The following is a 16,316-nucleotide window of genomic DNA, read 5'->3' as shown; positions in this document are numbered from 1 at the left end:
GTAGTTGAGCTCTCGGCCTCCAGTGATTGTTCTAAGACAGACTCACAGCTGTGAACCACTCTGCTTTCCTCAGATGGCCACTCATCGTCCTCACTGAGGAGTTTTTCCTGTCAAACCAGCCCTCAGCAATAACTTTGACAGAGTTTTCTTCACATGAACGGTTATGATCTAACAAGGGAGAAAAGCTGTTAAAAAGTTGTGCTAAACCCTGCTGGTCTGGTCTGTTTTGTTATGGATACTGGCTTGTTCTGAGCAGTGAAGCAGCCGTTTTCAATATAAAATGAATTGGGCAATCAAGCACAGTGTGACAGCTGCGCACACTTCTGGTCATGACATGGCGTGTCTAATCTCTTTATACTGGTTTATAAGCTGCAGCCAAATCTAGATGGAAAAGTTTTACTGAATAATTTGTGGCTTCTGAGTGCACAGCAGACTAGAGTGGTTCCTAAGATAATCTCTCCCCTGTGTAGTGAAAAGGATGTGTGTTGTGAATCTGTGATAGGTTTGATTAGTAAACTGATTTTGGATTGGATTGTGGCCTCAAAAATTAAGATTGATATGAAATGGTGAGACATTGAAAGATTCTTTTAAAAGAAAAAAAAAACAGTCTAAAGAAGTTGGGAAAACATGAGCTGACAGATGCTACAAAAGTTCTGATTGAGCAGACAACACTGGATCATTCTCTGTCATGTCGTCACTAAAAGTCATTGTCATGTTTTAAAATGTGAAATGAAAATGCTGTAATGCCACAGACATTAAAAGAAAATCCTTTTCAAATTCTAATTTGTGAGAAAACTATTAACTGTGACTTTTATAGCTTCATGCCGTCGATCTGCTGTCCTCAAAAGTCGTCTGGAGCTCTCTAAGTTTGGGTTTAGGGGTCAGATGGAGTTTACAACCGCCAGTGTAACCTCCCATTACTCTGCAGAGCTCTCATTAATTTCTGTTTAGTCCTTTTCCTGTCTGTCTCTGACAGTCCTGACTGTTTCTGAATCCAGTTTCAAATTAAACAATTTCTTCTCAGCTGCATAAATGTGCGGTTTACAGTTACCGGAAAATTTCTCCACATTGCTTCTTTCCGAGCTGTATTTGGAGCTCGAGCAGCACTGAAAATTAGAAAGTCCTGAAGCTGTCTGATGAAGTAACGTCTCTGTTTTTTTTCATCTGTACTGTTTTTAGATTCAGATGTTTATCGTCACTTAAGGGGTTTAAAGAATCAATAAGTTTTTTATCTCAACTGCAAAATGCTTCCTGTGTTAGTGCAGTGAGCAGGCATGATATTCAATACTTTTAACTCCAGGGCTTTGTAGGTAAAACTGATTTATTGTTGAATTGAAACTAAAGGTAATGTAGCATGTGATAGTATCAGAATTAAACCCAACACCTCAAAGACGCTGTAGTCCTGACTTTGCCATGTCAGTGTTTCCCATACATTCATTTATTTGTGGCGGACCGCCATGAGCCCAGTGTTGTTGAAAAGCCAGGATTTAAAAATCTCATAAAAACACTTAACCCAGAAAACAAAATTTGCCTGGGTGCGAACATTTTGCTGAAAACTCCCTGCCAGAGTTGTACAGGTCAGAGAGAAGACGGCCCAGCAGCAGACAGATGTGATCCACTTGTCCACAACAACGGAGACTTATCTCAGCCTTACAGTTCAAAACACTGACAACAGGAGTTAAAATGTTCCTGCCTCCACACAAGCTTTTTCCCCCATGATCACACAGGAGAGTTTATTGAATAAGGTCTAAAGACACTCTCATGTTATGAACTTGTCATAAACTGGTCCAGCGTTCATCAGCACAGATAATGGACACAGCTGTGAGCCTGAATGATGGACTAGACTGCAGGGTTTTGGCCTCTGGTTGCAAGCAGGATTGGTGAGTTTTGTGTAGGTTTGCTTCACCCTTAATGAGGGAAATAGTCATTTTATAATCAGCAATAGTAAACATAACATGATAAACATTTCAGGACTTTCAAGACCAAGTATTTAATGATTGTATTTTTGATTTATTAGTAAAAGATTGAGTAAAGTCCATTTCAAAATATAACTGCTAAATTTGACTTTATATTGATTTTTACTTTCTGCATACAGTTTTATTAAAAATCCAAAAGAACAGTCTATTTTAATCACCAAACTAGTGTCATTTGGGGCTGAATTAAATACAGCTGCTCGTTCGGTACACGTCTGCACTGTACCGAGAGGCCCGTACCGAATCGGTTCGGTACGAATACACATACCTTTACACCCCTACTATTCATCATATGACATCCTCCATATCACATTTTAAGTCCAGCGTCTTAGATTACAAGATTTACAGACAGTGTAGGCTAATGTAATCAAACAATTGATGCATTTCCTCCCTTCCTGTGCATTCACTCAAAGCCTCTTATCTTCCCACCCCTGGAGCAAAACCGTGCCTGTGCATGATGGTTAAAAGTGTCTCATGTGTGCGATTAAAATTTTATTACAGCTATCAAAAATTTCAATGTCAGTTCAAGATATGATTTAATGTAATCTCATACTTTTACACATAAGAAAGTAAAACTGTATCTCTTGAGTCTTAAACCTAAAATGCATAAAATGTTTATTTTATACTGTTTGGAACCAACTATTTATTGAATTTTTTCCATTTGGAACATGTGTTCACATGTGTTCAAGTGAAATTTCTGTGCTTTTCAACATATAATTGCACCTCAAGAGACAAATAAAGTTGTACTCAAGGAATCAAAAAAGGCAATAAAAGCCTGCAGAAAATATTACATAAGAGTAAAACACTTTCCAACAGGATGTAGAACTCCTGATCAGCAAAATACGTCTGTGAATGTTACAAGTCTTTGTTGAATACATAATTGCCATTTTTGGCATTACAGAATGATGGGGATTTAAAGAAATTACACAAAATTTATATTTTTAGAGAAATTAACTTCAAGCAGCTGGGAAAGGCACTGCCTCCTTTTGGCTTTTTTAACCTAACACTTTTGTGATGCTCTTTGAGCACAGAGTGACCCTAAAAACACTTCTGGGACAGTATAGTGGAGTCCTCCCAGCAGTCCTGAGAGCTGACCTCTGACATGTAACAAGTTTACATCAGCTTTTGCTTGTAAATAAATTACTTTTATAACACGATAACTAAAGGAAGAGTATACTGCGGCTCAGTTATCTTTAGCGTGTTCAAATCCTGTGTTCTAAAAAACTGAGATGGTCACAGATCTGCATTTTTAAAAATGCAAACAACTTTAAAAACAAAACAAAACAAAACAAAAAAAACAAAAAACAGATGAGACACTGGTGTGCTGCACCTTTAAGCCTGTTTCAGACTGGCTGCCAGTGCAGCGCTCAAACCAGGCGGGAGTTGTGTGCGTATTGGCTGCATATTCCTGCTGTCACAGGCCCGTCATTTTTCATAAATTTTGTCTCAGTAAATCTCCTTACAAGTGACTGGATTCAGTGTGTAGTAATGTCGGGAACTATTCAAAATAAAAGCATTCTGTACAAACGATGAGAGCTTCTCCAAAAAATGCTAAACTGAGCTTTTATTTTGAAAAATACAAACCAGAAGTTCACTTATACTGTGTTTATCTTTTCTGGGACATAATCTACCAGTGTGGAAACAGAGAGCTCCACTAATATAAGTTTAGAGAACAACTTCATTCAAGAGGTGCATTTAAGCTTGTGGCCTTCATCAGGGTCATCAAGAAATATGTTGTAAACCTGTTCAATTAAAACAGACTTGCATATGTGCTACAAGGTAAATACAGCATTAATTATCATTTTCCTGCACACAAAAAGAATAAGCAAGACCTCAGTTTCTAAATTCTCTGCTCAGACGCTCCCTAACTAGTAAAACTTTTGAATATTTGTGAGATGCTGCTCATGTGCAGACAGTCTGAAAGCTCTGACCTGTTCACATGCAAAAAAACTGAAAATCAAGCTGTGTCGTGATCAAGACAAACATTTCAGGTGTCCAGTCTGAAACAGACCTTAAGATCTGATATGATTGGATGGTCGTATTGCTTTCAAGACATGTGACCTACATAATTGGCTAAAATCCAGATTTGAGCCTCACTAAAAGTTGTTTTGGCCTCTTGAACCTCTATGCGGATAATCTGGTGGATGAAAAGATTTTTAGGATGAGTAGTGTGCAGTAGACGATGTCTGACAACCCGAGCAAGGTGTTTTAGATAGATGAGTTGACCTCAATCTGGATTATGCTATGACATTAAAGCCACCAGCCAAGGCTCAATGCAAAAGGGACATGTTTGAAGAGGATGGTTGCTGATCATTTGGATTTGATTGATCAAGGATTAATAAATGTTGATGAATCGCAATTAGATTGTTTTCCAAAATTGTTCAGCTCCAGATACATGTGTGATATAGTGAGTCAAATTGGCATGGAAATCAGTTTACATTAAGATATTAATATTTGGCAGCAAAGTTTAATTTTTATTTAACATGAGAAACCTCCAAACTTAGACTTGAGTCACAATTTTGGTAATATTCATGTAGATGCCAGATAATTGCACTGTAAAAGAAAGCAGAAAAATAAAGATAATGCGGTTCTGCTGCAGCAGTTTCCCTAAATTGTCCTCTGAGTCAGACTTTCACAGGAGTATGCTGTGAAATCCTCTGAGGACACTTTAGAGTCATCAAACATACTTGTGTTATTATTCATGTGTATCTCACATCTGGAAAACCCATCTTATTCATCACTTTGGCAAAGTTTTTACATTAAAACAGTAAAATCAGACATAAACTTTGTTCATGCTCTAATTCTTACTGCTGCTTTTTTTTACAGTCCCAACGCCACTGGCAGCGTGGAGACACTGGACGAGCAGACTGAAACCGAGTCTGTCGTTTCCTTCAGGAGAGAGAGGCCTCGGCACAGAGAGAGCATGGAGCCGCACGGTGAGAAAGAGCAGATCACAAAAATGCTGTTTTTATGACTGTTAGCCATCAAGATGTGGCTGGCCGCCAGCAGCCAAACAAGGAGCAGAGTGTGATATGAATCAAGGAATGTGGAGAAAGGAGGAGTTTTTGTGATCTATAGGGAAACAAAAGCAAACAGGGACCTGAGCAAACATGAATACTCACTCAGTCATCTTCTCTCTTTTTCACTCTGTGGTGTCTCAGGACCTCGGATGAACGGACAGAGTCGGCTAGAGCGCCACCTGGCAGGCTATGAGAGCTCCAGCACCGTGATGAGCAGTGAGCTGGAGACCACCAGCTTCTGTGACTCAGAGGACGACGACACCATGAGCAGGTGGGCCGGGGAGAGCAGACACTAAATAATACATCAAGGAGGGTTTTTTATTCTTAAAATCTGCTGCTGACACTTTACTTTAATTATTTCTATCTATTACTTGCAATTCAGAAATTTTCTTTTCTTTGTAGTTATGTCCTTGACTTGCAAAACTCTTTAATGTTCATGTTAAATTACTAAAAGTGCATTTTGAACAAAGATGAAAACCAATGCCAAACATTTGCACTGTTGAGCTGATAGCTGAACTATATTTAAGTCGTTCCTCAATCTCTATTTGTGTCTAATGACTGAAACATTGTAAGAAAAATAGTATTGTGGTAGAGGTTACAGTAATTCTCTTAAAAAGGCCCTAATGGTCTTTATTTGGTCAGATTTTGTGATTAAAGAATGAGACAAATTTGAATGAAATATATCTTTATGTGTGAACTGGTAATGTCGAGCCAGTCTTGGATTCACACATAGGATCTAACCTCTAGTGCTGATGAAAGCGTAGGCCACTAGAGTATAGCCATGGAGGAGATACAACGCCAAAGTCTAAACCACACTGAAACACAAAAAGAGAAGCAACAGGGCAGACAGGATTTAGTTAAATGACTACTAATGGCTTATTTCTCCTCAAACTTTCCCTTTTATTGATCCTCCACCATGCAGGTTCAGCAGTGCGACAGAGCAGAGCACAGCCTCGAGACTTCTCAAACGACACCGCAGACGCAGGAAACAGCGCCCTCCACGTTTAGAGAGGGTTAGTACTGCTGAGTTTTCTTTTTACCCTTTTTCTCTCCCCTTAATGATCACGTGTTTGTGTTCTGTATTTGGAGAAGGATATTTTATTTTTCACTTTTGTGAACTTGCTTGTTTTTTTTTCCCCCAACTCAAGGCATCCTCCTTCAGCAGCGTGACAGACTCCACGATGTCCCTGAACATCATCACCGTCACCCTCAACATGGGTTTGTAAACTCCTGCTAGCTTCACAGTTTCCTTAAAGTTCTTGCAAACATAAAATCAGATCTGAGAGTGTCAAACATGGCTACTTAACTTTTTTGTCCTGATATTGTGTGCGTAGTGTTGACATTTTCTGATTTCTTACCACTACAGAGAAGTACAACTTCCTGGGCATCAGCATTGTGGGTCAGAGCAATGAACGTGGAGATGGAGGGATCTACATCGGCTCCATTATGAAGGGTGGAGCTGTGGCTGCAGACGGACGCATCGAGCCTGGAGACATGCTGCTGCAGGTAAGAAGAATAATGAATCTTAAACTGAATGGAGTCATAATTAGCTTTAACATGAAATTTGGGCTGAAGAAAACACTGGTGTAGCATTTTTGGTGATATTTTTATGCTGCTTTGAGGGTGTTTATCACCTGCTTTTATGCTTTTAGGAAGCTAAACACTTGTTCACAGATCCATTTCTTGGTGCTCTGAGAAAAAGAAGTTAAGCATGGCGGAAAGCACGGATAATGCACCAAAAAGCCAACCCAGAGCTTCTAAAGTTTGGGAACATTTTACAGAAAACAAATTGGCGAAACAAGTCAACTGCAAACTGTGTCAAGTCAAACTCTCGTACCATGGCAGCACTACGGCAATGCACGAACACCTGAAAACGTAAACACACTGTAGCTGCCGCGTCTTCAAATACCGCGAGTGGGCAAGTTTGCAAGTTGCATGAATATCTTTTAAATCTTTTGCATTTAGTTACTGAGTCCTTTGTGCTTCAGGCACGAGTATTAATTCCAGTAGCCTACTAATAACGTTGTTGCCATACGTTAATCAGTCGGAAAGCCATCTTTGATATTTGTTAGGGTAACGTTTTTTTCAGTAACGCTATTTAGTGTGCAATTTACTTTAGTTATCAGTTCAACACTTTTATATTAGAGGAAAAACAAACCTTGATGATGTAGCAACTTGACATGTCATGTCAATTTGCTAAACCATTAAGTTTTCACAGGTGTGCATGCATAAGAAGGCAAGGTAAAACGGGAATCCAAAATAGTATGCCAGATAGCCACGATTAGTCGACCAAAATAATCGCTAGATTAGTCGACATAAAAAATAATCATTTGTTGCAGCCCTAATAATTATGTAACATTACGACACATGAAGCAAATACTCTGAACTACTTTCTTGAGTAAACCACTGGGCGGAGTGACACAGTGCGTGCCTCAGGCAGTGCTGTAGTTACTTGGTAGTTCCAGCTTTGCATTTGCCCTCCGTCTTGTAATGTTCCATGATTATTTCATAGCGTGGTGAATGTGCAGGTCACAACTTGTCCACGAGAGCGTTTTGGAGTTGTTGGATTGTGTATTTGGTGAGTTTGATGTGGGAAAGCCAGAATACCACAAGACTTCAAAGCGTTGGCAGAGCAGCTAGTATCTCAGCCCCGATGATCTAAAAATAGCTTGCACCGACAACTAAAGGTAACAAAGCTATTACTAAGACTATAGGGATTATGGCAATGGGGGAATTTGCCAAAATGTTGAAGTATCCCTTTAAGAGGTTTATTGCAGTGAAAGAAAAGAAGTATTGATTACCATGAATAGGATCAGGTTTATAGTCCATGCATCTTTGTAAAGAAAACTGTTACCCAAAATCAATCAATAGCTTTATCCAAATTTTTAAAAAGTGTCTAACTGTACATCTGTTTTTACAAAAGTTGCAAGCACACAAAAAAGATTTAAGTTATTCCACTCACGTTGTATAGAATTAAAATACTTACTTTATGTAGCCCACAGTAACAAATATTCTTTGGTGCTGAAAAAAATTAAAACAAAAAAGGAGATGTGTGGGTGCTGGTGAAGCAAACAGGCGCCCGTAGACGGGGGCTTTGGTCCTTGGTGCACATCTTCCCACGTCCCCCCCCCCCGTTTACTGTCTTTCTTCAGCTGTCCAATGAAATAGAGGCAAAATGCCCCAAAAAATTATCTTGAATAAAAGGTTTGTTAATGTATTGAAATGGTGAATATTGCTATTTACGTACATTAAACATTATTTCTTTCTCAATTTTTACGCTTGATGTTGTTTTAAAGAAATATAATGTTTAGTGCTTCTGTTTTTTTATATCAGTCTCATCTTTGATTAATTTGCATTTGATATTCTGAATTTTTGCTAAATTATATTGTGGTGAAGTAGTAAATAGATAAACATCATTTTTGAAATTAAGAGATTTTCAGTTTGTTCAAATGTGAGATGGTAAAGTTGTAGTTTATTAGTGTGAGCAATCGTTTCTTTTGAGCTCACACAGGTTCTTTTTTCTTCTACTTTCAGGTGAATGACATCAACTTTGAGAACATGAGCAACGACGATGCGGTGCGGGTGCTGAGAGAGATTGTACACAAGCCAGGGTGAGCTGCCGTTCTGTCATTTTCAGTCCAGTCTATCAAAAATAAAGTGGTCAGCTGTTCATGTGAGGATTTCTTATTTTATTTCTATTCCAGGCCCATCATCCTCACAGTGGCGAAGTGTTGGGATCCTTCTCCTCAGGGCTACTTCACTCTGCCTCGCAGTAAGTCCTCAAACACTCTCATATAACATCTGTTTTTATTTTGTTGTGTTTTTGAAAAGCATCCTAACCTCTTTCTGCACCCGTGCAGATGAACCAATCCGACCCATCGACCCGGCAGCGTGGGTGAGCCACTCTGTGGCCATGACCGGGGCATACCCTCCTTTTCCAGGCAGCTCCTCCCTCAGCACCATCACATCCTCATCCTCCGTCACAGAGACTGAACGTAAGGCGCTCTAATGTCCCTCATAAAGCTGTATCCTCATCTTTTAACACTGGCCTTGTTCCTTTGTCCGTCTGTCGGATCTTTTTCCTCTCCTGTCTCTCTCTGTCGTTCTCCTGGCAGCAGAATTTCACATCTGTCATTCTGCTTTTGTTGCCGTTGTGTCCTGATGTGACGAATGAAGTCTGCTGCTTTCCTGCCTTTGATCTTCACTTCAGTGCTTCACTCCCCTCTGTCTAGTTTAGCCCAGTTTGGATGTCATCTCTTTTATCCTCACGTCTACATTTCCTCTTCTTTTTACAGGTTTTGATGACTTCAACTTATCGCTGCACTCCGACATGGCTTCAGTCGCCAAGGCTATGGCCTCACCAGAGTCAGGCCTGGAGGTCAGAGACCGCATGTGGCTGAAAATCACCATCCCCAACGCTTTCCTTGGTAAGACTCTGAAGAAGAGACTGGGAAAAAAGAGAGAACATTGATTTAATGATCACTAGGAGCCTCACAGGGCTTTACAGGGCAGGCATTATGTTCCCAGAATTAAAACCGTGTGACTTGTAGGGGAAAAAAACAAATCCAAACTAGCTGGTGTGTTGTGAATGGAAACATCTGCTAAATTGGAGTCACCTGCATCTTCATTACAACCATGTAAACTACAATTCTGTGCATTGTGTGATTATTGAATTCAAACTTGAAATACTTTTTTTCAGTCCCTGAATTCAACTTTGATTTTGTGATATAAATACAAATCAAACAGATTTCAGATTCTCAAACTGTTGTTCCATGACCTACCTAATCTTTTAACTAAGGGCTGTATCGAGCTCAGGCTTATGAAGAATTCAAGATTATTCTAGCAATGGCAATAATCAATATTAGTCATTCTACCAGTAGAGGCACTGGTTGTTTTTTTCTACTCAGAATCCAGGGTTCTCAAACTTTCTCCTCCATGTAGCATAAAGCCTCTGGTGAGGACCACCTAGTGGCAAAACTTAGCAAATTTCATTTTGTATTATGATGGGCAATATGGTAAATTAAATACCTACTGTATTTCTCTAAGACTGAGAGTCAAACTGTGGCGGGGGTTGTCATCCACAAGAACAAATAAGGGCTGGCCACCATTTATTGGCTAGGTAATAATGGAGGATTAATATCTTATTTCCCATGTGATTGTTCTTTAAAACAGCACAGCGTTTAATGCTTTAGTCTCTTTGAAATGGAGCAGCTTTTCTTGGTCGAGACACTACTCAGCCAATCAAATCTTTTGCTCATGACTGATACCAGAAATACTCAGAGGCACACAGAAGACAGGAGAGTTTACCAAAGGACAGATGAAGTGAGTCAGTGACAACATTCACAACTTTATCATGAAAAGAAAGAGGAAAACAGAGCTTCTCTTCAAAAATAGGACTATTATATGGACATCCTGGTTTCAGCCGCCCTGTGGTGGTGCCATAACCTGAAACGCCAAATAGACTGCTTCATAAATCTACTGCATGGATTTGTTTTACATTTATTTGGGGAAGCTCCCACAGAAAGCGTTTGGGAAGGGCAGGACTTTTAAAAAAATTCTCAGATGATTGGAGGAACATTTTGTCTGTGACATTCATGATGCGCCAATCAGAGCGACAAACCAAATAAGGTAGTACGCATACGCTTCTCCATAGCTGCTGAAATTGTGAATGGCAGAGCTCTTCGGTATATACAATTGATTACAAGGCCAGTCAGGAGACAACCATAAACATCTCTGTCAAGAAAAGATTTTGGTGTCACTCTTTGTACTTGTTTTGAAACAAAATGTTGTCCAGTTCTGATTAAACAGCCACTTTTCTACAGCTACATCTGAGCTGATAGCTACTGCAGCAGCAGGTTTTGGATACACTGGCAGATTTGCATGATTAAAAAGTAACATCTGCACTAACAATGATCTCTTTTCTTCTCCTGTTATGTTTGGCTCTAAAACTGATTTTTTTGGAGTAATTTTTGTCTCATCTTTCATGCCCTGCTCTCTCCATCAGGCTCTGATGTTGTGGAGTGGCTCTTCCATCACATCGAGGGCTTCCAGGATCGCCGCGAAGCCAGGAAGTACGCCAGCAACCTGCTGAAGGCCGGTTTCATCCGACACACGGTCAACAAGATCACCTTCTCTGAGCAGTGTTACTACGTGTTCGGAGATTTAAGCGACTGTGAGAACTGTGAGTAACACGAAACATAAACATCAAACTCTATCCGCCAGCATGAATGTTGTTCTTGTTCTCATTTTGCTGCTTCTGGACACACAGAGAGTCAAGCAAGTCAAATTGGAAATTCTGGTTGTGAATTTCTCTAATGTCTTGCCAGCAGTAAACTAAAATCTAATAATCAGATGAAAAAGAACCTTCTAGAGCTTCTCTTTAAGTGTTTTTTTTTGCACCAGAAGTAGTTCAGCTTGTTTATCCTAATTCTTTAACAGTTGCTAATTCACTCATCTCCTCCCCTTACAGACATGGCCAACCTGTCCCTGAATGACAATGACGGCTCCAGTGGTGCCTCAGACCAGGACACTCTAGCCCCTCTGCCCCTCCCTGGAGCGTCCCCCTGGCCCATGATGCACACCTTCCCCTACCAGCCGTACCCCACGCACCCCTTCTCCAGCCAGCCGCCCCCGTACCATGAGCTCACCAGCTACAGCTACACCCCCGGCAGCACGGGCAGCCAGCACAGCGAAGGTGAGACAGAGAGCATCATGGTCCTAATTAAAGGAGGGATGGATCACTAATGTGAACTACAAGGTTCTTCAGCTGTGAGGGGGAAAGCTTTTTCTTTTTTTAAAGGGAAATTCCATCATTTTTTCTTTTTATCCTAATTTGTGCTAAAAAGATATTTTATTTATGGCATTGGATATGAATATCAAGTTTGCTAATGGATTATGGGAACTATAGGATCAAGAATATTAAACCCCTGTAAAACAAAAATAAAGCACCAATATTCAATTTTTTCTTCAAAGTCCATTTCATGGTCCTATAACTTTACAACAGCAGGACTCACAGCCACAGACATGACATAGGTCAGTAGATGTTTTTCTTAATAATGCTTGTGCATTATGTTTTGATAAATTTTGTCCCTTTAAAATGAAGTGTAATATTTTTTTGTACAGCCTTTTTTTGGGCAGTTGAGGTTCAAAATGTAAGAGTTATTGCTAACTTAGGAAATAATGTATTTATATGCAGAAAACCTTACTTCATACTTTTATTTATTAATTCCTTTATGGTTAAAAAGTTAAATCTAGAGGACCCTTAAGTCTATGTTGTTAAAGATTTTCTTGCCACAACAACTCAGTGACAACTTCATAAACTTGCCTCTTTTGTTGAGCCACCAATTTTAAAGGATTGTAGACCTGTGGTTTTAAAATGCAGCTAAAAAATGCAAAACAACAGTTTAGGTGTTTTTTTGGTCTGACCTTTAGTGGATAAATCTAGCAAGCCACAGGAGATAGCGTTTAGGGTTTTATTAGCATTGTTAGAAATGTCAAAGAGACTTTTAATAGGGTTTTTTGCTACTGGAGAAGAAGCAAGAAGTTCTGGTTTCATTCTTCTTCTCTGTACTTAATTACTTGATTCTTCCTTAGGGAGACTCTGACATTTTGACACGCAAGAGTCAACAGACAGTGGTGCATTCACAGACTATATAATCAGAGCCTGGATCTTCGAAAGTTTCTTCTGGATAGAAATCATCCAGATACGGTTTTCAACTTTTTTCTACCATAGAATCACTGTTATCCTGGTTGTTTAAGGAGAAACATGAGCAAGCTGATCCAGGTACAGACATTTTAGGTTTATAAAATCAGTATTATCAGTGCTGTAGAAGGACTTCACACTACAACTTTGTCCAGAGGGGGGCGCCAAAATTCACACAAATTAAAAGAAAATACAGCATTCTTTTGTAAGCATGTCTTACAAATGACCTCCTAAAATCTGGTTTTGCCTGATTATTTGTTAATTTTCTTACTTTTACCTGAGATCAAATTAGTCATATTTTTTTGGGATCTCAGTAAATCAGATATTATCTGGATAACAACCAAAATTTGATCACCTACCTGAATATACTGTACTATCAACCTTAGAGCAACCTTATTTCAAGGTCTAATCTTATCCAGTAGGACTAATCCGTTTGGATTACTTTTGAAGAACCAGGGACAAACCTATTGGCTGCCTGCTTTTTACACTAACACAGGCTGCAATGACATTGTATTAAAATACATGTACTTTAACATAGAGTCAGCCCCCCTTTTGCAGCTAGAGCAGCCTCTGTGCTTCTTTTAAGGCTTTCCACAAGATTTTGGAGTGTTTTTGTGGGTATTTGTGCCCATTCATTCAGTAAAGCATTTATGAGGTCAGGCACTGATGTTGGACAAGAAGACCTGACTCCCATTCTCCATTCCAGTTCATCCCAAAGTTGCTCGAGGGCGTTGAGATCAGGGCTCTGAGCAGGCCAGTGAACTTCTTCCTCACAAACTCATCAAGCCATGTCTTTATAGTCCTTGCTTTGTGCACTGGGGCACAGTCATGTTGGACTAGAGAAAGGGGCTACCTCAAACTGTTGCTGCAAAGTTGGAAACAGAATTTTCTAAAATGTCTTGGTGTAGTCTTGATCTCTTTCACAGGAGATAAGGGGTCTAGCCCAAACACTGAAAACAGCCCCTTACCATTATGGCAGGCAAACCCAGAGTCATCCATCTGACTGCCAAACAGAGAAGTTTGATTTGTTACTTCACAGAACACGTTTCCACTGCTCCACTCCAGTGTCGGTGTGCTTTACAACACTCCATCCTTCTGTTGGTGTTTGATTTGGTAATGTGAGGTTTTCATACAGCTGCTCAGCCATGAAAATCAATTCCATGAAGCTCCTGCTGCACAAATGGTAGTAAAATCAAATACAAATGTCAGCATACTTGTGACTTGTTGCAAGGGAGAATAAACATTACAAACAACTGTTAATTGTTCAACTGACCAAGATAAAAAGGCTATTATAGCTAGTTTAACTCCTCAGACCTGTTTAATCCCATCTAACAGCATATTTCTGTCTGCCCTCAGGGAGCCGGAGCAGCGGCTCAACGAGGAGCGAGGGTGAGCGACGTCGCAGCACTAAAGGTCCTGGCAGCACGGTGGGTGGAGGAGAAAAATCCCCCTCAGGTGCTCCCGGAGAAGGCGGCGGTGCTGATTCACGCTCTGGCAGCGGCAGCGAATCAGAATACTCCACCCGCAGCAGCCTGAGACGGGGCCACGGCTCAGCGGCTCCCAGCGAGCACAGCCACGCCTCTTCCCAACGCTCTCATCACCACCGCATGCCCCAACCCCCCCACATGTCCCCCTACCCACCTGGTATCCTCCCATACAACCCCATGATGGTAATGATGGTACCTCAGCACCCACACCCGGCCATGGCCACCGCTCACGCCCTTCCTCACCCACAGCAGATGGCGACAGCACCCATGCATCCAGCTCTGCCCCCACCTCCTTCTTCCACTCCAGGGGGGCCTCCTGGAGCCCCACCCACTCGTGACCTCGGCTCTGTACCTCCTGAGCTGACGGCATCGCGCCAGTCTTTCCACCTGGCCATGGGAAATCCCAGCGAATTCTTTGTGGACGTCATGTAGTTTCTCTGTGAAGTTAGAGTACGGTTCACACTTCTATGACGAGGATCTGGTCGTAGCTTTGGAGCGGACAAGGGCCTTTAGGAGTGAGGGCACTTGTTAAAAATATGGTGAGAACAGGGTTTCACATCAACAAATAAAAATAGACTAAAGTAGGTTATGTTTCGAAATAATTTCCACAGTTACGTTTTTCACATTCTAATCAACAACATTGCTCCTTTTTTCCAACTTTATTCCAGCATTACCAATCCAGTATCAATGCTAGTGCTGGTACCAGTGTTGCTATTAGCCTTCTGATACACCCTCAAATTCAGAGTTTGTGAGTACGCAAGTCAATGCAACACTCTGACACAACATAATTTATTTGTAGATATCAAATGTTAGCCATCAGTTTTCCCACCTTTTTTTTTTTTTGCACTGGTATTGGAGAGGTACTCGTTAACAGCTGATCACTGAATATTGCTATCAGGAGCATTTTAAACCTCAGTAGTGAGCTTGTTTATTTTGCTGATTCAATAAACTCCTTGGTCTCTGAAAGCTTCTGAAGGCCAGAGTTAGATGAAATAAAAATCTTTTAGCCATGCCTAATGGTTAGCAATCTGTGAGCATGTTTTTTTCTAAACCACAGACATGGCTCTGCTAACTGTGGGTTCTGCTGTGGAACCGTGTCCCAGGATTTGCAGACTGGGAGAGCAGATTTAAATGAAAATCATTACCCACAGTTTTCTACGTGATGCCCATGGTTTAGAAATAGTTTCTTTTTTTACTTGAGCCTTCAGGGACTCCACAGAGTTCCTTTTCAAGCTCCTCTCAAAGCAGAAGTTACATTTTTTCCACTCGCTACGTACGCCAGAGCTGTCCATCTAGACATCGCACATTTTACCACCCCAGGGTGCCAGGTACACTGTGCTTGAAAAGGATCAAATCCTGTAAACATATCCACAACATGTGCCCAAATCCACTACAGCACAGATTTAATGAGTGCCTTACTCTTTTATTCTAAGAGACATTTTCACACTCCAGGTACATTAAAATAAATCCTAATGTTCCAACATTGTCTGACAATGAACCTCTGTATATATCTACTACTCTTACATAAATACAACAACACAGATCAGCTAATGTGAAAATAGGTCCAAGAATGTCAGGTGAACTTGTGTTTAGTTGTCAATGCCTAGGCCTAGTCGTCAATAACTCTAAATGTAAGGACTTCTCGGTGTGGGACTGTAGAGGCTTAACGGTACTATTAGGAACAGGACGTCTGACTGACAGCGGTACTTTTTGATTACATTCAGTGTGTATCTTAAGTTACTGTGACCCAAAAGCCCAGCTCCCCATGCTTATTTTTATGTTACTGACTTGCATTATTCACCCATTTCATTTTTGTATGAGTGACTATATAAATCATGTATAACCAAACTATTAAGGTGCTAAATGAAGATTCAACATTTCTAAAAGATTGACATTGACTGTGTCATGTTGTTTGATTTCATAATGCCACCTTTGTTTGTGTATTTGAAAATAAATTTGATACTTACGTTTTGTTTGACTTTTTGACTCTTATTTTCAAGTTTCTTTTAAACAGGCTTTTACTCACTACAATTATGTCAAAGCTTGTATTCTTCATATTTATGCACCAAAGGCTACGTTTCAATCTTTTTCTTGCTCCCTATGTAAGATAAGGTGTCATATCCCTGGATAAATC

The 16,316-nt window shown here is 40.3% G+C and overlaps 1 protein-coding gene across 1 annotated transcript in view; it reads left to right on the top strand.

Moving 5' to 3' along the window:
- Window positions 1–16,148, top strand: part of dvl2 (dishevelled segment polarity protein 2) — a 35,262-nt gene extending 19,114 nt beyond the window's left edge. Inside the window, exons 4-15 of the mRNA XM_041779690.1 lie at window positions 4,800–4,909; window positions 5,135–5,264; window positions 5,916–6,006; window positions 6,142–6,211; window positions 6,360–6,499; window positions 8,528–8,604; window positions 8,698–8,765; window positions 8,854–8,988; window positions 9,289–9,420; window positions 10,998–11,174; window positions 11,463–11,687; window positions 14,052–16,148. Of these exons, the coding sequence (XP_041635624.1) occupies window positions 4,800–4,909; window positions 5,135–5,264; window positions 5,916–6,006; window positions 6,142–6,211; window positions 6,360–6,499; window positions 8,528–8,604; window positions 8,698–8,765; window positions 8,854–8,988; window positions 9,289–9,420; window positions 10,998–11,174; window positions 11,463–11,687; window positions 14,052–14,614 (1,918 nt within the window). The 3' untranslated portion in view covers window positions 14,615–16,148. The remainder of the gene's footprint in view (window positions 1–4,799; window positions 4,910–5,134; window positions 5,265–5,915; window positions 6,007–6,141; window positions 6,212–6,359; window positions 6,500–8,527; window positions 8,605–8,697; window positions 8,766–8,853; window positions 8,989–9,288; window positions 9,421–10,997; window positions 11,175–11,462; window positions 11,688–14,051) is intronic.
- The last annotated feature ends 168 nt before the right edge of the window (window positions 16,149–16,316 follow it).

Source organism: Cheilinus undulatus, linkage group 22 (genome assembly GCF_018320785.1).
Source record: "Cheilinus undulatus linkage group 22, ASM1832078v1, whole genome shotgun sequence".
In the NCBI taxonomy this organism is placed as follows: domain Eukaryota; kingdom Metazoa; phylum Chordata; class Actinopteri; order Labriformes; family Labridae; genus Cheilinus; species Cheilinus undulatus.
Note: the sequence above shows the minus strand (reverse complement) of the source record. Positions and strands in the feature narration are given on the sequence as shown.